Source organism: Bidens hawaiensis, unplaced genomic scaffold, assembly GCF_021521415.1.
Source record: "Bidens hawaiensis isolate Kalapana, Puna unplaced genomic scaffold, B.hawaiensis_p1.1 tig00419696_1, whole genome shotgun sequence".
In the NCBI taxonomy this organism is placed as follows: domain Eukaryota; kingdom Viridiplantae; phylum Streptophyta; class Magnoliopsida; order Asterales; family Asteraceae; genus Bidens; species Bidens hawaiensis.
In genome coordinates, this window is record NW_027504929.1 from 9,700 (window position 1) to 35,767 (window position 26,068).

General features: G+C 36.9%; 1 protein-coding gene and 2 pseudogenes across 2 annotated transcripts; all 3 read right to left on the reverse strand.

The window, feature by feature from the left end:
• Positions 1–336: 336 nt before the first annotated feature.
• Positions 337–7,035, reverse strand: LOC143609493 (UDP-glycosyltransferase 73C6-like; annotated as a pseudogene).
• Positions 7,036–11,917: 4,882 nt separating this feature from the next.
• LOC143609494 (putative pectinesterase 14) lies at positions 11,918–14,081 on the reverse strand. The gene is made up of 5 exons (XM_077084235.1): positions 13,681–14,081; positions 13,217–13,388; positions 12,912–13,118; positions 12,243–12,487; positions 11,918–12,065 (listed from the first exon to the last, which is right to left on the reverse strand). The coding sequence occupies exons 1-5, from the start codon at positions 14,061–14,063 to the stop codon at positions 11,918–11,920; spliced, it is 1,155 nt and encodes a 384-aa protein (XP_076940350.1). The 5' UTR covers positions 14,064–14,081.
• Positions 14,082–15,316: 1,235 nt separating this feature from the next.
• LOC143609492 (putative pectinesterase 15) lies at positions 15,317–25,360 on the reverse strand (annotated as a pseudogene). The gene is made up of 6 exons (XR_013149430.1): positions 24,950–25,360; positions 23,707–23,878; positions 22,608–22,814; positions 16,972–17,164; positions 16,281–16,344; positions 15,317–15,686 (listed from the first exon to the last, which is right to left on the reverse strand). The product of XR_013149430.1 is annotated as a putative pectinesterase 15 (transcript).
• Positions 25,361–26,068: the final 708 nt, after the last annotated feature.

Sequence of the window (26,068 nt, forward strand, 5' to 3'; positions counted from 1 at the left end):
CATATTATTTAAATCATAAATTGAAAAATGATTGGAAAACAAACTTAACATAAATAAAAATCAAATAATAATAAGTATAATAGATAAGAAAGGACGGGACACCAATGTGAGTAGGATGCATAACTTCTAAATCACATGATAGTGTAGAATTAGGTGATATATGGGTATTACTCATGAGTACACTTTCCCCTCTAATAAACTCATTTGATGCTAATATTTATTTAGCTTGGGCGCTAAGCCGGGGTATAAACAAACAAAAACACAAACAGCTTACGCTACTACTTAAAAATGGTTTATACTTGGTACACATTGTTGCCAAAATTTTGGAAGCATTCCCTTCAAATCAATAGCTTATGGCTTCTAACATTTACAAGTTCCGATAGATCTTGTATTAATAATGTTAAGTTATGATGAGAAGACCCTCCTTCTTCTACAGCTTTCCTGGCTACCATCCCGAGTCTTTTCGCTTTGTTTCTCCTCTCATTTCCTTCAGGTCCCGCATCCATTACTGCTTCTATAGCCGTTTTCACCTGCTCGTTGTTCACGGTCACCCCAAATCTATCCTCCTCGCCCCAATGCACCACAACGGGTGCACCAACACTCACACCGATCCCCAGCACCTGAACGAGTAGCTGTTAAAACAATGTTTGGAAAGGATTGGGATCAGCAAGATTGGTGGACAATCACATCATATCCCTGTTATTCAGCAAAGCAAATATCCGGTTTCCATTTCTCAATATTCACAGCCATCTATATAGTTTTTTCCTTTTTTGGGTTCATAGAAGCGGTGTATAAATTGGTGATTGTTTCCTCATTGTAAAACATAACTTTTGAATAACAATTCTCAATCAATTCTCTCTGAATATCATGGTATCAGAGCAGGATTGCTCATCATATACCCGTTAATTTCCAGCCTCGTCTCTGATAAATCCAAAACCGAGTCATCATGTCCGGAGACGGCAACTCAGGCTCGGATTTATCACTACAGCTTGCCAGTTTGTTACAAAATAGCCTCAATACCCAGCCTCAAAATCCAAAGCTTTCTGATAACCTCCAAATCAACCTCAAGCTCAACAGCCAGAACTACGGGCTATGGACCCGGATGATCCGAGTCGCTATAGGCGGAAGATCAAAAACTCTGTTATCACATCTGACCTCAGATCCACCTGATCAAAGCGATGAAAAATATGATAAATGGGAACAAGAAGACCTAATCGTTTTTTCATGGCTCATCCAAAACATTGAACCAGTACTCGCAGGCAACCTAACTGAGTACCCCACCGCAAAAACTTTGTGGGACGCTCTGTGGTTACCTACAACAGTGGAAGAGACAAGATGCAAACCTTCAACCTTCATGTGAAGGCGAACGATATCAAGCAAAATAACAGTTCTCTTGAAGATTTCTGGATCGCGTTACAGGGGGTATGGGGAGAAATCGATAGAATCGATCCAAACCCCATGAAATGCCCAGAAGATATAAAAACATACTCAAAAATCAGGTCAGAACAAAAACTCTTTCAATTCTTAAACGCCCTAGACCGGAGATATGAACATATTAAAAGGGAAATACTCCGGTTGGAACCTCTTCCGTCGGCAGAAGCAGCATACGCCGCTGTTCGTAAGGAAGCTGCTCACCAGAATATTCTGGGAGCAACTAACGAAACACACGGCATTGCGGCGGGGTTGGTTGCCACCGAAACAGAAGGGTTAGGGCTCATAACCAAAGGGAACCGCCGGGGTGAAGGGAAGAGAACCGGACCGTCAGGTAAGGACAACAAAACCCACTTAAAATGTGACCATTGCGGTATGTCTAGACATACCAAAGATCAATGTTTTCGGATTGTCGGTTACCCGGAGTGGTGGTCCGACGGTCACAAGAAGCTCGCCAAAAACTCCGGATCAGAAAAAAGCAAGAGCCTCACCGCCGGTAACAAAGAAACTGTAGCTACTGGTTCTGGTGCTGATAAAGGAGCTGATCAGAAAATCACCACTGGTTTTGGTGGGATGGCGGCAGCTGCTCAAAGAGAAAGTGGGGAGGATATGTTTTCGATGTGCACAGGTACAAGGGATAAGAGAGAAGGTGTCTCAAAACCCTTCACTTATCCCTCACATAATTACATTTCCACCCTTAAAAAATCAAGTTCCACCGAAAACACAACCTTCATTTCTTTTATAGAGAAAAGTTTTAGAAATTGCAAAAAAGAACATAACATTAATGGTTATGCAAACATGGCTCAAAATTATAATATGATACCCGAACAATCATGGATATTTGATTATGGAGCCACGGACACCATGACTTATGATTCAACAGATTTTGTCACATCGACAAACCCTACAAAATCATTTATAAACACGGCAAATGGGGAAAAAATGAGTGTCCAAAGCGGGGGAACTATTGAGATTTTACCAACACTTAAGCTCTCTAATTGTCTTTATGTTCCTGCCTTATCACATAAGCTCCTTTCGATAAGCCATGTAACAAAGGAGTTGAATTGCTCGGTTCTCATGCAACCCACATTTTGTATCCTACAGGATATCAGGACGGGAGCGATCATTGGGCGTGGCACTGAAAGACAAGGGCTGTATTACGTGGATGAAGTGACTCAAAGTGGTACTGTAATGCTTTCCCATGGAACAGCTGAGCGTGAAGCCTGGCTATGGCATAGGAGATTGGGTCATCCATCCACTAGTTATTTACATGCCTTATTTCCTAAGTTATTTCCTTCAAATTGTAAGTCACATTGCGAAACTTGCGTATTAGCCAAGAGTCATCGAAAAACATTTAAACCAAATAATACAAGGGCCGACTTACCCTTTTCATTGATTCATTCAGATGTATGGGGTCCTGCCCCAATTATTGGGGGACAGAACTTTCGTTTTTTTGTGATATTTGTGGATGATTGCACACGCATGACCTGGGTGTATTTGTTAAAAAATAAATCCGAAGTTCTTGATAAATTTATCATCTTTTACACCATGGTCCAAACCCAGTTTAAAAAAAATATTCAGATCTTTAGATCTGATAACGGAGGAGAATTTGTTAACTCTGAGATGAAATTTTTTTTTCAAACAAAAGGGATCATCCATCAAACCACTTGTCCCTATACTCCAGAACAAAATGGGGTTGCGGAGAGAAAAAACCGCATCCTACTAGAAATAACTCGGGCTCTTTTGATAGAATCCCAAACTCCAAAATTTTTTTGGCCCGACGCCCTTGCCACCGCTGCATATCTTATTAACCGACTTCCAACTCAAATTTTAAAAACAAAAACTCCATTGCAAGTCCTTACAGAATACACCAAACCTCCTTCCATTCTTACTCTTGAACCCCGAATCTTTGGGTGCACTGTCTTTGTTCACATACCAAAATCCAACAGAGATAAACTTGATCCGTGTGCTGAGAAATGTGTCTTTGTTGGATATGGAATAAACCAAAAAGGATATCGATGCTACAATCCAAAAACCCAACACATGTTCACCACTATGAACTGTGATTTCCTTGAAACCAAGTACTATTTTGCCACCCAAAACAGTGGTCAGGGGGAGAGAGAATGTCTAGACACACTGAGGTGGTTGAGGTATACTACATATGAGGAAGGAAAGAGTCAAAGTGCCACACAGCCTGGAGAAAGTATCAGTGCCCCCCAAGGAGCGTCTCCTAACCCGATACCCGAGGTAAGTACTCACTCTTCTATGGAAACCACTAATGATGCACCGAGACAGGGGGAGAATGAAGCACCGAGACAGGGGGAGAATGAACAAGAGGAGGTGGTTGCTCAAGAAGATGTATTAGTAGAGCAAATTGAACAGGTGCAAGAACCAGAAAATCTTCCCACACAAGAAGACACGACTGCTAGATATGTACTACCACCAAGAGCAAATAGAGGTGTTCCACCAAAAAGGTATTCTCCTGAAAAGAAGCCCAGAGAATGTAGATATCCGATGGTTACATAGCCAAAGGAAAGCTATCTCAGGAAGCGGAGGCATTTACTTCATCTCTATACTCTGAGGAAATCCCTACTAATGTAGTACAAGCCTTGAAATCAAAACAGTGGAAATATGCAATGGAAGAAGAAATGAAAGCTCTAATAAAAAATAATACATGGGAAAAATGTGTTTTGCCTTCGGGAAAGAAAACTGTTGGGTGCAGATGGATCTTCACAATTAAATACAAGCCGGATGGATCAATCGAAAGATACAAAGCAAGATTAGTAGCTAAAGGCTATACACAAACATATGGAATAGATTATTCTGAAACTTTTTCTCCTGTTGTAAAGATCAATACAATTAGGGTTCTTTTCTCCATTGCAGCAAATAAAGGATGGCCCTACACCAATTTGATGTAAAAAATGCTTTTTTACACGGGGAACTGAAGGAAGAAGTCTATATGGAAGCTCCACATGGTTTCTCCGATCAGTTTGGAGAAAAAGGAAGTATGTCTTCTCAAGAAATCCCTTTATGGATTAAAACAGTCTCCCAGAGCGTGGTTTGGTAGGTTCACCTTAGCTATGAAGAATTATGGATTCGTGCAAAGTAACTCAGACCACACTTTGTTTCTCAAACGTAGAGGTAACCTCATAACATGCCTTATAATCTACGTTGATGACATGATCATTTCGGGAAATGATGAAGAGGAAATAACGAAGCTGAAGAAGAACTTGTTCACAGAATTTGAAATGAAAGACCTAGGGAGACTTAAATACTTCCTTGGTATTGAAGTTCTAAGATCCAAACAAGGGATCTTCATGCACCAGAAAAAGTATGTCCTCGATTTACTAGCAGAAATTGGTATGGTCGACTGTAAACCAACAGACACTCCAATAATTGTAAATCAAAAGCTCTACATGGAGGAAAAAGCAGACTTAGCCGATAAAGAAAGATACCAACGAATGGTAGGAAAACTGATATACCTCTCACACACCCGACCTGATATAGCATACGCTGTGGGGGTGGTAAGTCAGTTTATGCATCAACCTCAAAAGATTCACATGGAAGCAGTCTTGAGAATTATAAAATACCTCTAGGGAACGGCAGGGCATGGAGTCTTATTCAAACCAAATGGGCATCTAGAAACTCAGTTATATACAGATGCAGATTGGGCAGGAGATAAAGGCGACCGAAAATCCACGTCAGGTTACTTTACTCTAGTCGGTGGAAATCTTGTTACATGGAGAAGCAAGAAACAAAAAGTGGTGGCCCTTTCAAGTGCAGAAGCTGAATTTCGAGGAATTGCTAGAGGGGTAACTGAAATTTTGTGGATACGAAGACTTCTAACAGAAATAGGATATCCACCACAAGAAACTAGCAAGGTCATGAGTGATAATAAAGCTGCTATTCAGATTTCAGAGAATCCAGTACAACATGATCGAACAAAACACATAGAAGTAGATCGACACTTCATCAAAGAAAAGCTAGAAGCTGAAGTTATCATACTTCCATTTGTTCGGTCAGAAGACCAACTTGCTGATATTCTAACCAAAGCTGTTAATGAAGGTGTCCTACGCAAGTGTCTGAGCAAGTTGAATTTTGGAAATCCCACTATTCAACTTGAGGGGGAGTGTTAAAACAATGTTTGGAAAGGATTGGGATCAGCAAGATTGGTGGACAATCACATCATATCCCTGTTATTCAGCAAAGCAAATATCCGGTTTCCATTTCTCAATATTCACAGCCATCTATATAGTTTTTTCCTTTTTTGGGTTCATAGAAGCGGTGTATAAATTGGTGATTGTTTCCTCATTGTAAAACATAACTTTTGAATAACAATTCTCAATCAATTCTCTCTGAATATCAGTAGCTTCTCGTTCAAGAACTGTTCAGCAAAAAGAGGCCATGTGACCATAGGAACACCCGCAGACACCCCTTCCAAGACCGAGTTCCACCCACAGTGTGTCAAAAACCCACCAACCGAAGGGTGTGATAAGATTAGGACCTGTGGAGCCCAGTCTCTTATAATGAGACCTCTATCTTTTACTCTATTTTCAAACCCGGTTTCTGATAACCATTTATCAACCTCATGAGCTTGGTCACCGGCTCGGATCACCCATATGAATGGGGATTTGGATGCTTCTAAAGCTAACCCGAGCTCGATGAGTTGTAGAGGCGTGACATGACTACTGCTACCGAAGCACGCATACACCACTGATCCCGGTTCTTTTGAATCGAGCCAGTTCAAGTAACGTTGGCCATCATCAGAAGTATTGTTTCCTCTTACTGGTTTACCCGAACCGTTATCGCTAGCCAACGATAACGGTCCAAGACACCAAACCTTTCCCCCTTTTAACTTCTTGAACTCCTTAACATATTCTTGCTCCAACTCCTCAAAACTATTAATCACCATCCCATAAGCTCGTGACTCGGTCTCTCTTATTCGAACATGAAATCTTGACTCGGTTTCCCTCACTTGTTCAAGTCTCTCACTCGTGAACCGGCTATGGTTGAACTCGGGTGGTAGCTGGGCTCGGGTTATCTCAATTCGGTCGGGCAGCCCTGGGAGAATAAAAGGCTCCGATTCGGGTATTTCATCGAACTTGAATTCGTACAAATAATAACTAGATAACTGTTTGAAACAACTCATTCCATCAAATATAATCCTTGGAATCTTATACTTTGCCGCGATATCATCCGTCCAGAGCATATATTTATCGGACAACATACAACTCGGACGAGGCTTTAACGATTCAAATCGTTGTTCTAGCAATTCTTTCAACATCTCAACTGCGGCTGCAAAGTTCGGAAGTAGATGTAAACCAGGTAGCGCGTCTACACTTTCGCATCCCTCCGGTAATCCATTCTCGGTCGCTGGAAACGGGAGTTCGAGAAACTGGACCAGGAGTCCGGAGTTGATGTGTTCTTGGAGAGTAGGGCTGTATCGAACGGCGTTTGAGGGGGTGGTGACGATGGTGACGGTAACATTCGGTCGTTGTGCGAGTAATTTCGCCATGTCGATTATCGGGATGGTGTGGCCGGGAGCTAGAAAGGGGATTAGGAGGAAGTGAAGGTGGTTGATTGGTTCATTAGAAGCCATTGGTGAATTAAGGTTGATGAATTGTGGAATTGATTTGGGGATTGCTGATATATATTTACAGATATTGATTGATGAAGATGAATGTTCTAAGAAATTGCAAGCATTTGAAAGGTACGTGCATGAGAATATTGGTCTTACACGGAATTAATGTTCTGCTTTGAAAAGTATGCAACTCACTTTCAATATCGTTGATTTCTCGTAAATATTGAGGTCCCAAATATATTAAATCAAGTAAGAATATATGTATCGGTTTTATGAAAAGTGAAAAAAAAAAAAAGAAATAAGTACATATTAGGTGCTAACTTTAAATTAACTTAAAAAAAAAGAGTCAAGTGAATGGATAGTTGTCCAACATATATCATAAGGGTTGAGTTCGGAAAAAAAATTAGGTTAAGCAACTTACATTAGACTATACTAGACTATACGAAGTAAGAGCCGGGCCAATGAGACCCATTATTATTGATATTATGATATGACTATGGTGTGAAGAGGTAGTGTGTGAACCGACCCGACCCAACCCAATCCTATGCGAGTAAACTTGACCAGGCTATTCGTTAGTTACACCTGCATGGCAATATTAGAAGACAGAGCAAAAGAATTGAAATGTTACAACTTCACCGATAGTAGAGCGGCACTCACTAACACGAGACAGTTAGACCTGAAGGAGAGCCACATCACGCGGCAGTGACGCATGGAGATTGAAAAGGCATGCTCAATTATTAAGGATACATTGTTATATCACCTTAGTCTATAGTTATGCCTGCTTACTTATTCAATATTTGCGATTGAAAAGATCTTACTCTAATATTGCAATGAATTTACGACAGTGGAGAAAAGCGTGACAATTGCTTTTCTCCACGGTTTTTTTTAATAGCTAATAATATCTATGGCTAGTTCTGTTGTTAAATGTATAAAACTGAACTGTAAACATATTTACTAGAACATGATGTGTGGTTGCACCCATTGCTAATATGCTAGACTTCGGTGACGATGTACTAGGTAGTATTGATGGTAAAATAGTTTAAATTATCGGAAAACTCAAAAGCAGAAATAATACTAGCTATGATCTTAAAAAATATATATATACTAGATTTTATCCCCCGTATTACGGGGGTTGTTTTACATTATTCGTTTTTAATATTTATATATGTATATTTTGATTTTAATTTTATTTATTGTAAGAAAGTTAATTATTAATATACTTGAGGTTTGTTAATAAAATGGTTTCACAAACAAATGATATGTTATAATCCAGTTTAAAAGCTATCTGCGTTTGGTGATACCCATTACCCGTTTATTTTCTTTATTATAAAATTGTTTCTTAATTATAAATAATATCTTTTTTTAAAATAAAATAGGATATTAATTTTTAGTATATTCCTATTTTATAAAATTTTCATATCAAATATTTGATGAGATTATTTTTTAATATAATGAGATGTTATAACCCATTTAAGAGCTATCTGAGTTTGGTGAGACCTTTACCCGTGAATTCGTGTCAAATGCGTGAGAAGCCTTCATTTACAAATAAAGCAATCTGATGGCTTGAGAGAATGGTTGTTTTACATTTTTTGTTTTTTAATATTTATTTTTTGGATTTTAATTTTCTTTATTGTAAGAAAGTTAATAATATACTTAGGGTTTGATGATGAAAGGGTTTTATAAATAAATGATATATTATAACCCATTTAAAAGCTATCTGGATTTGGTGACCCATGACCCGCTTATGTTTTTTACTATAAAATTGTTTATTAATTATAATTAATATCTTTTTCTTTTTAAATTGGATATTAAATTTTAGTATATTCCTATTTTGTAGGATTTTCATATCAAATAATTGGTAAGATTAATTTTAATTTAATGAGATGTTATAACCCGTTTAAGAGCTATATGGTTTTGGTAAGACTCATACCCATGAATTTGGGTTAAATCAATAAGAGGTCTCCATTTAAAAATCAAGAAATCTGTTGGCTTCCATAAAAGGGGGGAGCGACCACATCGCGACACATAGGATTTTTGGGTTTTTGTTTATATATTATATATATATATAGTGTAAAGTTAAAATGAAAACCCACTTGAGTTGTGAAAACCGCGAAAACCCTATGTAACATCGGTTTTTTTTTTTGTTACATGTAATATATGTTGTAACATTTAATACAAAACATCGAAACATCAAAAAAAAATGTTTTGCTATTTTATAACATTTTTTTACTAATTTTTATATATATTTTCAGGAGAGAGAAAAAGTTATATTTATATTTACATTTTTTATTCACTTTAATTGTAGACCACAAGATTTAAACATTAATTAAAAGCATGTGGTTGAGAATGAGTTTCTAGAGTTTTCAAAACTCAATTGAGTTTTTATTTTATATTTAGCCTATATATATATATATATATATATATATATATATATGGGAGGAATATTTTGAGAACCATGTTGAGTTTTAAAAACTTAAGAACTCAATTCTAGGCCACACATTTAATTAAATGGATTGGAATATGTGGTTGAGATTAAATCTGGCAAAAAAGTCAACTTAGGAGAGAGAATAAATATGTAAGTGGTTACACTAACTTTTACGTCCGTTACACATGTGTAAAAAGTCGACTCGGTGCGTAAAAATTCTGTAATTATTTTACGTGTATGTAACTTACATATATTACGTATGTGTAAAAAATTTTCAAAAAAAGAAAAATTGTTACATTGAGTTCTTTCGAGTTCTTAAAACTCAAAGGGGTTCTTAATTGAAATCTCCCCTATATATATATGTATGTATGTATGGGGGAGGGATATTTTGATAACCATGTTGAGTTTTAAGAACTTAAGAACTTCATTCTAGGCCACACATTTAATTAAATGGATTGGAATATGTGGTTGAGATTAAATCCGGCAAAAAAGTCAACTTATGAGAGAGAATAAATATGTAAGTGGTTACACTAACTTTACGTTCCTTACACATGTGTAAAAAGTCGACTCGGTGCGTCAAAAATTCTGTAATGTTTTTACGTGTATGTAACTTACATATATTACGCATATGTAAAAAAAATTCGAAAAAAAATCGTTACACTGAGTTCTTTCGAGTTCTTAAAACTCAAAAGGGTTCTTAATTGAAATCTCCCCTGTATGTATGTATGTAGAGGTGCACAAATCGGGTTTTTCAAATACCCGGGTTTGGGTATGACCGGGTATTGGAAAATCGGGTATTGGTAATACCCGGATCGGGTTCGGGTCTGGGTATTGTCTTTAAAAACCATACCCCATGCGTCGGGTTCGGGTCAGGTATGGAACCGGGTATTCTAAAACCGGGTATTTGAATACCCTATTTTCGGGTATTGAAAAAACCCTATTTTTGGGTTTTTTGGGGTTTTTTTCGGATATAGATTGGATTTTTTAAGGGTTACAATTTTTAGGGATATTTTCGGGTATTTTTCAGGTATTTTTGGGTTACAATTTTTAGGGGTATTTTTGGGGTTTTTCAGGGTAATTTCGGGTTACAATTTTTCAGGGTAATTTCGGGTATAGATCGGGTATTTGAAGAAACCCAGTTCCGGATATGTAATTAACTGATTCCGGGTTTCAGGAATTACCGGGTATAAATCGGGCCCGGTTCCGGGTACGGGTTTTGGTACTAAAATGCATACCCTATCCGTACCCTACGGGTAGGGTAGGGTACAGGTTCGGGTACTAAAAACCCGGGTATAAAAAAACCGGTTCCGAGTATTTTTTTTCATGTCCGGTTCTTGGTTCGGTTTTTTGTGCACCTCTGTATGTATGTATGTTACAAAAGAGCATATTAATACTCTGATAACCAATGATTAATAGAGAGAACATAACATGAGAGTCCTTGAGGCCTTGATGAATTTGGGCTTAAACATTGAGCTAGTGAGATATTTATGTGGCCTGGTCTCAAGGCTAGTGGGTGGTAACTCCACATGTCACATGAAGACATGAAACAAAGTTTGTTCATTCAATATAAACTGTAAAGGCTTCTAACTCCACCTATTTTGGGTTTCTAACAAAAAAATTAGATGATTCTTATTATTCTAGTTTTAGCTAATACGAATTGTTCGATAAACTTTTCATAATCATCTTTCTCTGATAAGTGAAGATAAGTGAATAAGAAAAGAAAATTGCAAACTTCAAAAATTTATTAAAAAAGCCTTCTGTAAAAAATAAAAAATAATATAAAAAACATGTTTCCCTCCCATGTTAAGAGAAAAAAAATGGTGTAAAAGAAAATGCTTTTAAAATAGCCCCTCTAAATGTTACTGGCCCTCTTTAAGGTATTGGATTACACTAGTATTGGCTTGTTAATATTGTTATGACTAATCATTGTATATGTTTATTATTTATAATTAGGATTCTGAATTCTGAATTATTTGTTACCATATTTAGGCTAATATGTTTTCCAAATAGGAACTACGGTAGGATTCATAATTCATAAATGCGAACCTCTTGCAAGGAAACTCTATTTTATACGAGTTTTGCAGTTCTATACAAGGAAACTCTATGTTAAGTGTTTTATCATTCATGTAAGGATTGAAAAGATTATACGACATTGTTTTCTCTACCGAAAGAGAATACATGCACACGTTAAGTGTGTTTTAAGGATTAACAAGCTTATAAGGAACTCTATGTTGTTTCTCTACCTAACGATAATCGCATGCCTTAAGCGTGTTACCTTGAACGATTTTGAGAGATTTTGAGAGTGCCCTTGTCATCCATATCATATGAATGAGTCATTTGTGCAACTATTCTAATCAGACTATCAATAAATTCATCCAACACTTTTATGTTATATTGCCAAAGAAAATACAGTGACGGAGTATTAAAAGTGCTATGCTACTTGATATAAATCGAATTTGTGCGACTAAACGTTCTTGATGTTATGGAATAAGCCAATCTTTTCCATCAATGTAAGCAATACTGATGTAAGGAGTTGCATCCGCTACACTTAATTGTTTTGCGAACTTCACCCTACCTTTGAAATCTGATCCAGGACCCGAACATGCGTGTTCTCCAAATATTACTTTCCTGAAAAAACATTCAAGCATTAGACACAATATATGTTAATAACAATGATTATCATAGGATTGATATCTTTTGATTACTAAAATCTTGAATAGTTATATTTTTCAATAATGTTGTATGCACTAGCTAGTCACAAAATCATGCTACATAATTAATCTAAAAGTTTAAAACAGCCTTAACTGATCTCTAGAAGGGTCTTTCCAGTCATTCCAACCTTCCGGAGTAACAATAGCAGACATGAAAGTTTTTATGAACACGGTAGTTGAATATACACCCCAAGCCCTCCCAAGCCAAATTTTACCCTGTCCTTGAATCTTACAGTTCACAAACGAAAACCCGGTCTTTTCCTGCAACGAAGACCGCTGTTGGGCTGCTATCGCTCCATTGATCCCAGGACCGGATGCCACGGAGTTCAACGTACAATCCTAGAAGAAATATTTAAGAAAAATGGATTAGAAGCCTCAACATTTGTCCATCTATGCCTTCTTCACTACAACAAATATACAGGTTGTACACTTCTTTTTTCCTACACGGTTTAGGAATATGTATAACTTGTTGTCAAGGTGTTTATGCTTAATAAACGCGTAGAATATGTTTAAATTTAAAAACATAAAAGAAATATAGTAACACTACTAGAAAACAGATTGTTATTGCGTGAACATATTTTGTATGTTATTACAAATTTTGATTGAAATGAAAAATGAGAATATGATTTATAGGCGTGTTATTTCAATTTATAGGAAAACATCAATATTTATTTTATTTTAATTTCTAAAATACATGTCGGCGAAAGATTTGTGGTTGATCCTGGGATGTGTAGACCGAATAATGTGTGATGAAGAACTATACCTCATAGAGTGATCTACCATTTCCGAAGATAAAATCTATGGTTCCTTCAATGAAGCAATTTTTGAAATAATGCCTTCCGGACTCAGCAAAAAGAGTATCTTGAAATCCATAAAATCCACAACTATAAAAAGCTGCTTGATCGGCGCTGATTCTAAATGCAACCGCTTGGGTTCCAAACGTGCCTGGACCCGGATGAGGAGCTTCGTTCTTTATCATTCCAAAGCAAAAGAAGCATATCAATCTTGAATATTAATTAAGACAATAAAACCTCCAATGAGTTACTTGCATGGTAATTTATAAGTTACCTTAAAGCTGATGCCGTAAGCGATAAACTTTGGAGAGTAAACACCAACCGAGTAGCTGTAGACAGTGCCATTAGTTTTAGCCGCAGTGTCGTTCCAAATAATGAATGTATTGATAAAACCCTGGCCTTGAATTATCAAATTGGATTTAGTTTTTTTCACATTTACTTTCTCCCTGCCAAAACAATAAAATGTTCTTGGTAACAAATTTAACACATATTTAAACACAAATTCTGGCGCACAACGTCTACATTGGCGGAACTTAAACTTTTTAGTGGGTCATCATAAGATTCTTTTCTCTAGCGTTACAATTAGAGGGTAGAACTCATGTTTTTAAGAAAACAGATTTTATATATATAAATCCAACAAATTCGTGTCACTGGCTGGTGGGTCAATGAACCTCTTGACCCGAACCCTCTTGGTTCCACCTCTGCATAAGTCGGCACAAGTATACAAACATGTATTACCTGTATAAGCCTGCGTCAACTATGATAAGTGTTCGTTTTGGTGCATTATCTGGAACAGCATCCACTGCCTTTTGTAGACTGTTGAATTTGCCACAACCTTTTTGATCAACGGTTAATTTAAGTGCCACCCCGTATTTTGCTATGAGTGGAGATTTCCATTTTGTTTCGTCGCAGGTAAGCAGCCTATAAAGATAGCCGAAAAGTTGGTGTATGAAAGACAAGTCATGAAATGATCCACTTTGATCAAAAACACTTTTGATAGAAGTGATTTTAAAGACTTGTAAAGAGATAGGAGTAATTATGTTTATATTTCGGGTGTAGATGGAAAGCAGAGCAATTGCAGTGACAGATAGCCAAAATAATATGCTTCTTTTAGTGTTCATGTTTTTGGACTAAAGGATTGTGATTAAGAATTCTTATGGGGTATGTTCTTATATATACATAATTTTTTTTTCTCTCAAGTTTCATGAATGCATGATGCACTTTTTAAAACAGCTAAAATTATGTTAAAAAAAGATGATGGTTAGAAAAGGTTAACGAAACATTAAACAACTACATTAGAAGAAGAGGGTTCTATAACCACTCGATCAGCCCATAAAACTGTTGGGAAAAACGACATCTAGCCACGAACGGTAAACAAAAATTGCGAAATTAATCTTCGTTTGGCTAAACTTTTTCCCGACCCGAATGAACCAATGAGGATGCAAACAAATAAGGTAATATGAAAGTAAAAGTGACACAAAAATTTTAGCGTGGAAAACCTCTCAACGCGAGAGTAAAAACCACGGGACTACTAGAGCCGCTTCAAATCCACTATCACCGATAATGAGCAATACAAAGTCTTCACTAGGTAAAACTAGAGGCATACACAAATCATCATATACTTGGTACAAACTAACCTCAAGTATATGGAATCAAATACAAAAGAGTAAACGAATAAGAGGTATCACCAACGAGAGAATAAATCGATATCTGAAACGTCTCTTATCTTCACGAACACCAAAAACTGAAACGCCGGTTTTTTCTTCTCTTCGTAATCTCTTATTTCGGCAGAAGAGGAATACTAATTGTTCACAGCTTTTCTTCGTGTATATTGACGGCTCACAATATTCTTCCATGTATATATATAGGTATGTCGGTTAAATATATATTCCAAAAACAAACTTTGGATTTTGTCTTTCTTGTCCAAGAAGTCTATGTGGGCCCAAACCAATTCCCCCTTTTCTTTTCTTCCGTCAACAAACAAAAATCAATAATAATATATTTCCTTTTTTTTTCTTATTATTAAACAAAAATAATAATATAACCCATAAAGCAAAAATATTTGTTAGGTTTTCTCATGGACAAAAATACTCAAACAAAAACTTTGAATTTTAGTGTTCTGACTAATTAACTATTTACAAAAATGAAAAGTGTGAAATCGAATAAAATACTAGTACTGTTTTCAAAGCGTTAGCCTTGAATATGGCCTACAATACACAAAGAAAATGGGTATTGCGTAACTTGAACTCACGTGTATAATTACTTGTACACATTTTTCCTTCACTTCTAAACACATAATATATAAACATTCATATTCATAATCGTAAAGATACATAGTCATAGGATAGGAAATAATGTCTAGTAACTGAAGAAAAAAAAATCGTGTATGGAACTTGCTCTAAAAGATATATAGGTCAGTTTGTAATAACCAATTTCTTCGATCAAAACAAGATGTGTCCTGCACTTGTTTATTGCTAGATCACTTATTACTCGATGTCGTTTCTAACATGAGTCGTGTTGACTTTTACGAACTTTGACTCAACATAATTAACAAGGATGTCTTAAATCTTAATATAAGTTTCTAAATGTTTTTAGTGTTGTGTGAAATCCATTCGTTCCCATCGATGAAAGAGATATCCATGAACAGAGTAGCTTCTTCTTCAGTTAGAGTTTTCACATACTAAACCCGAAATGTGGTATTTGCTCCGGGGCCTGAACACCCATATTCTCCAAAGAAAACCGTCCTGAAAATAAATTCAACATTAACAACAAATGTTAATAATGTTTTCTAACATGGTACATTTTATTACACCTATTACAAAATACGTAACACATGTTTATGTAAGAGGCAAACAAGGGAAAAATTAAGGGGATGTTTGGCATTGCGTTTTAAAAGTGATTATTTATTTATACAGAGTATTGTTGGATATTTTAGTATAATTGGATTGATTTATCGACCAATATAAATCATAATGTACATCAAACAAGTTAGGAGGTACGGGTACACTTGTTTGTTTGCTAAACACTGAGATTGATGGTTGTCACACCCTTAGCATGCCCAACATTTGTTTTATGACACGTTAGCTAGTTCTGAATATCAAAGATAATGTTTTAGACCTTGACCGGCTTCGACCAGTAACAACAAGTCTATCACGTGACAGGTAAAACAAGTTGGCTAGGCAAATTAAGTTCCCCTGAGCCTAACAAGATAATTTCCAATTATACGAGGTTCCTCTTGTCACGTTGACCCGAGTATCTAATATAGAACCTACTCATTAAGCTATAGGATAATCATATTTTTAAAATGCAAGGCCAAACACCACTTAAATAGCCATAACTGATCTCTAGCTGAATCTCTCCAATCATTCCAACCATCAGGAGAAACAACTTCAGTCATATAAGGGGGTGTTTGGTACAGAGAAAAAGAATGGGAAGAAATGGAAATAGAAATGGGAGAGAAATGGAATTGGAGAGAAATAGAAATGGGTGGAGAATTGACAATCATTTCCTTTGTTTGGTACAATAGAGAAATGGGTGGAGAAACGGGAGCAGAGACGTGATTAGGGTTCCGCCTCGGCATCATCATGGTGGAGAAATGGTGGCTCAGAGACGCGTCGCAACACCGCGAACGGAGTAGAGCATCATCATCATCGCCGCGCAACATCAACACCGCGATTTAGGGTTCCGCCTCGCAACACCGCCTCGCGATTTAGGGTTTCGTTTTGGCTCAGAGACGCGAACGGACGTGGCTGCGGCGTCGGCCGCCGTGCCGGACGTCGGCATCATCATCACCATCGCCGGTCGGAGCATCATCGTCATCATACGCGAACGGAGTAGAGCATAGACGCGATTTAGAAGCAGAGAGAATTCCATTTCTCTTCCAAATGGAGAGAATTGGATATCTCTACTTTTTGCCTACACCCAATTCTCAGAGAAAACCAATTCTCCGCCCAATTCTCCGCCTAATTCTCCCAAACAAGAGAAACCTAATTCTCCACCCTCAAATCTCTCTACCAAACACCCCCTAAGTTTTTATGAACACCACAGTTGCATATGCACCCCAAGCCCTCCCAAGCCACACCCTTCCACTTCCTCTAATACTACAATACACAAATGAAAACCCGGTTTTCTCGTTCTCCGCGCTCCTCCCATGTGCGGTTATTGCTCCACTAATCCCACCGCCACTTGGGACATCACTCGCTATCGAGTTCAGTATAGAATCCTGAAACATGACAGATCAAGTTAGAGACTATCTTGCTAATAATTTAAAAAGATATTGTGCTTATATTTGTAGGGTTTGGATCAAATACAAATGGCTTTTATCATGAGAAATGTACAAACAACTACAATTATTATTATTACACTATAACTTTTGAACTAGAGTAATTATTATTACACTATTTTATTTTTCATAGTGTTTCAACAATGATATTCAGAGAGAAAGATTTTCATATTCATTGATTTTTTTTTTTTGTATATTTTTACAATGGAAGAATGCCTTTTTATTTATAGGCTTTACACGACAAACTATAAAAAGAAAATATAATATCATGACTGGAAATATGGCTGGAAATCAGAGTTGCCTTGAATATGGACCCTAAGTATGGAGATGATGTCTTGACTGATCCATAATTTTCTCAAAATATTTTTTTCCTTTTTTTTAACACTCCCTCTCAAATTGAATAGTGGGATTGCCAAAGTTCAACTTGTTTAAACAATTTGAGAAAATTCTTCCATTTGTAGCTTTAGTGAGAATGTCGGCTAGCTGGTCTTCTGATCGGACAAAGGGAAGCTCAATGACCTTTGCTTCCAATTTTTCTTTGATGAAATTCCTGTCTACCTCCACATGTTTTGTTCGATCGTGTTGCACTGGGTTTTCAGAGATTTGTATAGCAGCTGTATTGTCACACATGATTCTACTAGCTTTCTTTTGTAAGAAACCAATATCAGTTAAAAGTTTTCGTATCCAAAGTACCTCTGCTAGACCTCGTTCTATCCCTCTGAACTCAGCTTCAGCACTTGAAAGGGCAACCACCTTCTGTTTCTTACTCTTCCATGTGACAAGATTCCCTCCTACCAAGGTAAAGTATCCTGAGGTTGACCTTCTAGTTTCTTTATCTCCTGCCCAGTCTGCGTCAGTATAAAGTTGGATCTCTAGATGCCCATTTGACTTAAACAGAACCCCATGACCAGTTGTCCCTTTAAGATACCTAATGATTCTCCGGACTGCTTCCATATGGGAAACTTCGGGTTGATGCATAAGCTGACTCACCACACTTACCGCGTACGCTATGTCAGGTCGGGTGTGTGAAAGATATATTAGTTTCCCCACCATTCTTTGGTATCTTTCTTTGTCTGCTAGTTCGGCTCCCTCTTCTCTCTGAAGTTTGAGGTTTGCCATCATTGGAGTATCCGCTGGTTTGCAATCGATCATCCCTGTCTCTGACAGTAAGTCAAGAATGTATTTCTTTTGACAAATGAAAATTCCTTGTTTAGATCTAAGAACTTCAATACCAAGGAAGTATTTAAGTCTACCCAAATCTTTCATTTCAAACTCTGTGGACAAGTTTTCTTTTAGCCTTTCCACTTATTCTTCATCGTTCCCTGTTATAATCATGTGGTCTACATAAATGATTAGACACGTTATCAACTTTCCATTTTGTTTAAGAAACAAAGTATGATCAGAATTACTTTGTTTAAAGCCATATTTTTTCATAGCCAAAGTAAATCTCCCAAACCAAGCTCGTGGAGATTGTTTCAGCCCATAAAGCGATTTTTTTAGTTGACAAACTTCGCCTTTTTTGAAATCTTGTGTGAATCCAGGAGGTGCTTCCATATAAACTTCTTCATTCAGTTCTCCATGTAAGAAAGCATTTTTAACGTCAAGTTGGTGAAGGGGCCAATCCTCATTAGCTGCTATGGAGAAGAGAACCCTAATTGTATCGATTTTGGCAACAAGAGAGAAGGTTTCAGAATAATCAACCCCGTAAGTTTGAGTGTACCCTTTTGCAACTAACCGGGCTTTGTATCTTTCGATGGTGCCATCTGGTTTATGCTTTACAATGAAAACCCAACGACATCCTACTGGTCTTTTTTCTAGTGGAAGCGCACATTTTTTCCATGTTTCGTTCTTTCTCAGAGCATCCATTTCTGTTTCCATTGCATCTCTCCAGTTTTTTAATTTTAAGGCTTGTTCGAGAGTGGTTGGAATCTTTTCAGAGTATAAAGCAGTCATAAATGCCTTGGCTTCTTTTGAAAAATTTCCTGTTGTAACATTCGCCATAGTATACATGGATTTTCGAGCTTCTTTTTCAGGAGAATATCTTTTTGGAGGAATTCCTCTATTGACTCTTGGTGGAAGAACATATCTTTCAGTTGTCTCTCCTGTTTCCCTTGTTTCATTAGGTTCATCTTGTAATGGCTCAACCTGTTTTGTTGCAACTTCATGATTTTCTTGGTTATCATGATTAGATGAATCAGAATCAGAATTAGAATTTTCTTGAGTGGTTTCAGTGTTACTTACCTCGGGCACCAGGTTGAGAAGATCATGTCCAGTGACACTAATTGTTGGTGTCGTAAAATGTGGAGAAGATGATTCAGCTTGGGTAATGTGATTTTCTTCTTCCATTGTTGGCATCCATTTCAACCAACTCAGTGTGTCGTTACTTTCTCTCTCCCCCTGACCACTATGTTGGGTATTATAAAAGTATTCTGTTTCAAGAAAGTTACAATTTATTGTAGTAAATATGTGACGTTTCTTGGGACTGTAACACCGGTATCCTTTTTGATTTACGCCATATCCCACAAATACACACTTTTCTGCACATGGATCAAGTTTGGTACGTTCAGTTTTAGGTATGTGAACAAAGACAGAACATCCGAAAACACGAGGCTCAAGGGTGAGAATGGAGGTATTTTAGTAAATTCGGACAGGGCTTGAAGAGGGGTTCTGAATTTAAGGATCATCGTTGGAAGCCGATTTATAAGGTATGTAGCGGTGGCAAGGGCTTCGGGCCAGAATATTGTAGGAACTTGGGACCCTATTAACAGGGACCGGGTTATTTCTAACAAAATACGGTTTTTTCGTTCAGCAACCCCGTTTTGTTCCGGGGTATGCCGACATGAAGTTTGATGAATCATTCCGTTTGTTTGGAAGAATTCTTTCATAGAGGTGTTAACGAATTCTCCTCCATTGTCAGATCGAAGGATTTTGATATGTTTTTGAAATTGAGTTTTAATCATGGTATGAAACATAACAAACTTATCGAAAACTTCTGATTTGTGTTTTAAGAAGTATATCCATGACATGCGAGTGCAATCATCAATAAATAAAAGAAAATATCGAAAACCTTGCCCCCCAGTGACTTTTGCGGGACCCCACACATCAGAATGGATTAAATCAAAAGGACTATCAACTTTAGTGTTATTCGGTTTAAAAGTATGCCTGTGACTTTTAGCCAAAACACAAGTCTCACAATTCAATAATTTATTCGAAGGAAAGAGTTTAGGAAATAAATGATGTAAATAACCAGCAGATGGGTGTCCAAGCCTTCAATGCCATAACCATGCTTCTCTGTCTACTGTTCCATGAGCCAACATTACAGTACCTTGCTGAGTCACTTCATCTACGTAATACAATCCTTGTCGTTTAGTGCCACGTCCAATGATCATTCCCGTCCTGATGTTTTGTAATATACAAAAGGTGGGATGCTAAGTGTGCAATTCAATTCCTTTGTCACATGACTAATAGATAATAGTTTGTGTGACAAAGATGGTATATAAAGACAATTTGGTAATCTCAGAGTTGGCGACAACTCTATTGTACCCCCTCCTTCTACCGACATAATACTCCCGTTTGCAGTTTGAATGTGTGTTTTTTGTGGTTTTGACATGGAACAAATGTCAAAAGGGTCAAATGTCATAGTATCTGTGGCACCACAATCAAAAATCCAAGATTTGGAGTATTCATTGTTAACTGCCATATTAGCCGTTCCGACATTTACTTTTGATTCCCCACGTTTTGCATTTAACAAACTATTATTTTTAATATTGTTGACTTGGGGGGGGCCTGTTGGTCAATTCTAAAACATAAAGGTTTGTAATGGAATTAACTTTTGAAGGGTTAGAAGATAAAACTCCAACCCTTCTACCTGGTATTGTAGCATCCCCAAATTGATCAGTGGCTATCCCTCCAAAACCGCCGGTGTGATTTCCGCCGCCGCTGCCGGTGGCCTTAGGGTTGCCCACGGCGGCCGCCGAATCTCCCCCTTCTTTCTTCCCTTTCTTGTGACCATCAGACCACCATTCTGGATAACCCACAAGTTTGAAACACTGATCCTTTGTGTGTTTGTTCATGCCACAGTGAGTGCATTTGAGTTTAGATTTGTCAATACGAGATGAGCCGTTCGTTTTGACATTCGAGTCAACCCTGTTTCCTCCTCGAGCAGCGTAGCCGGCCCCTTCAGTGAATCCCGAGGCAATAAGGCCAGCTGCGATGCCTTGTGATGGTGAGGGAACAGATCCGAGAATATTCCGGTGCGCGGTTTCTTTCCGAACCGCCGCGTATGCTCCCGCCGTTGGTAGTTTATCCCATCTGAGTATTTCCCGTTTAATCGGGTCAAACTGTTGGTCTAGGGCATTCAAAAATTGAAACAATTTTTGTTCTGCCCTAATGTTGTTGTAGGTGGTGATGTCGGCGGCACACGTCATTGGGTTTGGATCTCGCCGCTCGATTTCACCCCAGATACCCTGCATCACTATCCAGAAATCTTCAAGCGGTATGCCATTCTGTTTAAATTCATTAGCTTTAACGTGTAGGTCAAACGTCTGCAACTTGTCTTTTCCACTGCTATAAGTGACCACTAGAGCGTCCCATAGCGTTTTCGCGGTGGGAAACTCGGTAAGGTTGCTAGCTAATGATGGTTCGATGTTTTGGATAAGCCACGAGAAGACTACCAAGTCCTCCTGTTCCCACTGTTCATACTTTTCATCTTCTGGGTTTGGTGGGTTTCCAGAAAGATGACTTAATAATGTTTTTGATTTCCCCCGATGGCTACACGGATCATTCTTGCCCAGAGGGCATAGTTTTGGCTATTCAATTTAACACTGATGGTTAGGCTGTCGGAAAGTTTATGATTTGTGTTTGTGGTATTGAGGCTGTTTTTGAGGAGATTGGCAATTTGAATAGATAGCTCATTGTTGAGCGGGCTGCCGTCATCGGACATGGCGGCCCTGTCGGTTTGAAGGAAAAAGGTAGATGATGAGCAAAGGATTTCTTACTGCTCTGATACCATGTTTCAACAATGATATTCAGAGAGAGATTTTCATATTCATTGATTTTTTTTGTATATTTTTACAATGGAAGAATGCCTTTTTATTTATAGGCTTTACACGACAAACTATAAAAGGAAAATATAATATCATGACTGGAAATATGGCTACAAATCAGAGTTGCCTTGAATATGGACCCTAAGTATGGAGATGATGTCTTGACTGATTCATAATTTTCTCAAAATATTTTTTTCCTTTTTTTTAACACATAGCATAAGTTAAAAATTGTAATTACTCTAGTTATTTGCATGTTTAGTACGTTAATTTTATTTGTACCGGATCTCACCTCTATATTTGCAAGTAAAGATGTTAGCATTTAGGTGGAATAACAATACCTCATAGAGTGATCTACCATTTCCAAAAATAAAATCTATTGATCCTTCAATGAAACATTCTTTGAAATAATGTCTTCCTTTATCATCATGAAGAGTGTCTTGAGCTCCATAAAACCCGCAACCATAAAAAGCTGCCTGGTCACCCGCGATTCTTAGTGCCAGTGCCTGTGCCCCAACTGCACCTTGGGATGGAGGAGGAGCTGTGTTCTTTGCCATTGAACAACAAAGCAAGAATATCAAAATAAGAAAAAATAAAAAAGAGAAACTTTTTTGCCTAAAAAAGAATCAACTTTTGTCTTAGTAACAATCCTTTAGACTTATGACTTATTGACAAAGAGTTGATCCAAGAGTTAGCACACTTTATTCAGATTGGCTAGACGGAAGGAAACACGGCTAGAAAGTACTCAAACTTAAAAAGAGCATAACTTGGTGTGCGAGTGAAGTTACGGGCTTATAACACAGTTATCAAGCCCGAATCCATCAACTAGCATTTCCCAAATCTTTCTTTCTTCTAAAACTTAAAAAAGAGCATACCTTTGTCGCTGAAGATTTTTCCTCAATTTTAGGGTTTCCCAAATCTTTCTTTTTTATATTTTTATAATGTAATACGTGTAAATCACAGTTGCCGGATTCCATCATTTAGTTTCACAATGAAAATTTTCCTCAGTCTTAGTATTTCCGATATCTTTTTTATATAATGTAATACGCGTAAATCACTTATTGCCTTAAGTTAAATGTTTAGCAATACCTGCCAAAATTATAAAACATGGCTCGTTTAATTATCTATGTTTATCTCTTCTGATTTTCACTCTACCGGGAGTTATAATGCTTATAACCTTCAAAAGATTTTGATAAAATCCTCAGATTTTCCATAAATCCCACATATTTTCGAAAACATTTAGAAAAAAAAATTGATTTTCTTTTCTTTGCATTGCCTCAGATTGGTTGATGGGAAGATTGGATACTAAGTAACTGTTGACTAGGTTGTTACCTAAAATAGATAACAGATCAAAGTTAGTTAACTACCCTTTTATGAAATATGCACAAAAAAACTATTTAGTGCACTTTCAAATCTATGATTTTTGCACGTATGCATCACCTTGAAGCTGATGTTGTAAGCAATGAAGTTTTGAGCAAAAATGGAAACTGTGGCGCTGTAGACTGTGCCTCCGGTTGAATTTGCTGTGTCGTTCCATACGATCACAGTATTAAGATAACCCTGCCCTTGAATTATCAAGTTGGTCTTATTCTGATTCACCAACACTTTCTCCCTGTCACAATAATAAGATTTTCTTGGATTTTACATGTCTTAAACATTAGTTATTAGGTGCACAACAGATTATATGATGTAATCTGTACATTTTTTTTCATTATGGCTTATTAGATGTGTCATTTTTAATAAGTTATTAACATTGGATCCATATAGAAGGAAACTAATGTGTATACGTGTAAGTGGCCTAAAACACTATAAAACAAAAGAAAATAAAGAAGCATCACCGACGGTCCAATCCATCGTTAATTCAAAGGTGGTTACCGACAAAAACTCGTTGTGGCCATCGGTGACCAAGGGTGATCTGATTCGCCACATATAACCAACGAACTTTAGAAAAAAAAGTTTCATTTGTATTCTGGGGTACGTTGATAAATTATTTGATGACGATTATAAACATTTTTTTTTGTTTTTGGATTTCATAGGATTCGTCGATAATTAGCGACAGATTTTTTTTCTGTTAAGTAATTTTTTTTGTCAGTAATCCTCATTTGTTAGCAATGCAAATATCAAATTTGTCAGTATAAATTGATAAGATTAATTTGTTACATAAAATTTCTCAATATGAATTCCAAAAATAATATAAATAAAAATAATATCAACAATTTCTATTAACTCAAAACAATATCAGAATTTACTTATACATTTTCTGCTATTCTATAGCGTCCGATTTGTGACCGGTCAAAATCAGTCACAAAAATAAGCACGGATTTGCGACTTATCAATCGGTTACTAATTCTTCAACTAATATTTCAGTTGCTAATTAATACCCCGTTCATCTCTAGCCCAAGAGAAATGATATATGTTCTAATAAATCATTTTAGTGTTAAATGGCATGAATCCAGGATATGTAAATGGCTCACTTGAACACTCATGGATTCATGTCATGTGTTATTTGATATTTAATTAATACTAGACAAATATTACTTTTTTGCATGTTTATCACTTGACAAAAACTTACACATTTTTCCTAAGCCTTGTAGGGCAAAAAAATGTGTGCAAACCTCTTTTTTCTTTTTTTTTACATTGTAAAGGCTCAAAGACTGCATGGTCATAAAGGAAGATTAAGCACCTATAAGAGCCTGAATCAAGTATAATAAGAGTTGTACTAAGGCTACAATCAGGAACAGCATCAACTGCCTGTTGCAAAGTGGTGAAGTTCCCACACCCCTTTTGGTCAACGGTCAAAACAAGTTGCGCCGCGTATTCCGATACAACCCAAGAGTTCTTCCACGTGTCGTCATCACAACTTGCCTTACGGTGCCTGTGGTGGTGGTGGTGGTGGTGACCGCGGCGGCCAATTTTGATTTATGAGTGAAAAGAAGCCATAAATTCCACTATGCTTAATAATACTATTGATATAAGTGACTTCAAAGCTAGGTAATGATATGTTTGTGTTGGTGGTGTAGAAAGAAATAATGATGGATAAAATAGCAATGGAAATAACAGACAACCAAAACAAAATGGTTTTCTTGGTGTTCATGTTTTGAATCTAAGGATTGTGATTAAAAATGGTTATGGGATATGTTGTTATATATACATGCATATCAATGCTTTTATTATTTTACTAACACTCAACCACTTTTGTCTCATCATGCCGCCTTTCATTGCATGCTTCAAATGCATATATTTTTCTTTAAAGCTATCAATTATATAATTAGCAATATAGCATAAATAGGACTCGTTTTGTAACGTTTTATATACGTTTCTGACACTTAAATAACACCGATTTGACAAACACTTTTAAAAGGTGATCGTAATACTGGAAAAAACGTTCTTGGATCCGCCAGTGATTTTGTTACGCAATATGCAACTAAAGCTATAACTTTTTTGGCATTAATGGAATAATGATTCTAGAAGTTAAGCAAATGATTTAAAATGTGAGGTTTGGCTTGGGAGTTAAGGGAAGTGAGTGTGAAGAAAGTAAATGACAGGAAAAAAGAAGTGAATATAGGGGCGGCAATTAACAAATGGAGGAAGATTGATCTATAAGTCAAGTTTTTATTTTAAGAACAAATAATTAAAAAGAAAAAAAAAAACATGATGAAGTGAGCGGGTGAGATTAGTATTGCAGGGATGTTATTTTAGAGTTAAATGCGTATGTTTTGGCCAAAATAACATATTTGGGATCTAACTTTGAAATGCTTCCGATATCTAAAATTAGCATTCATTAAAAAAAGACTTGTTAAGT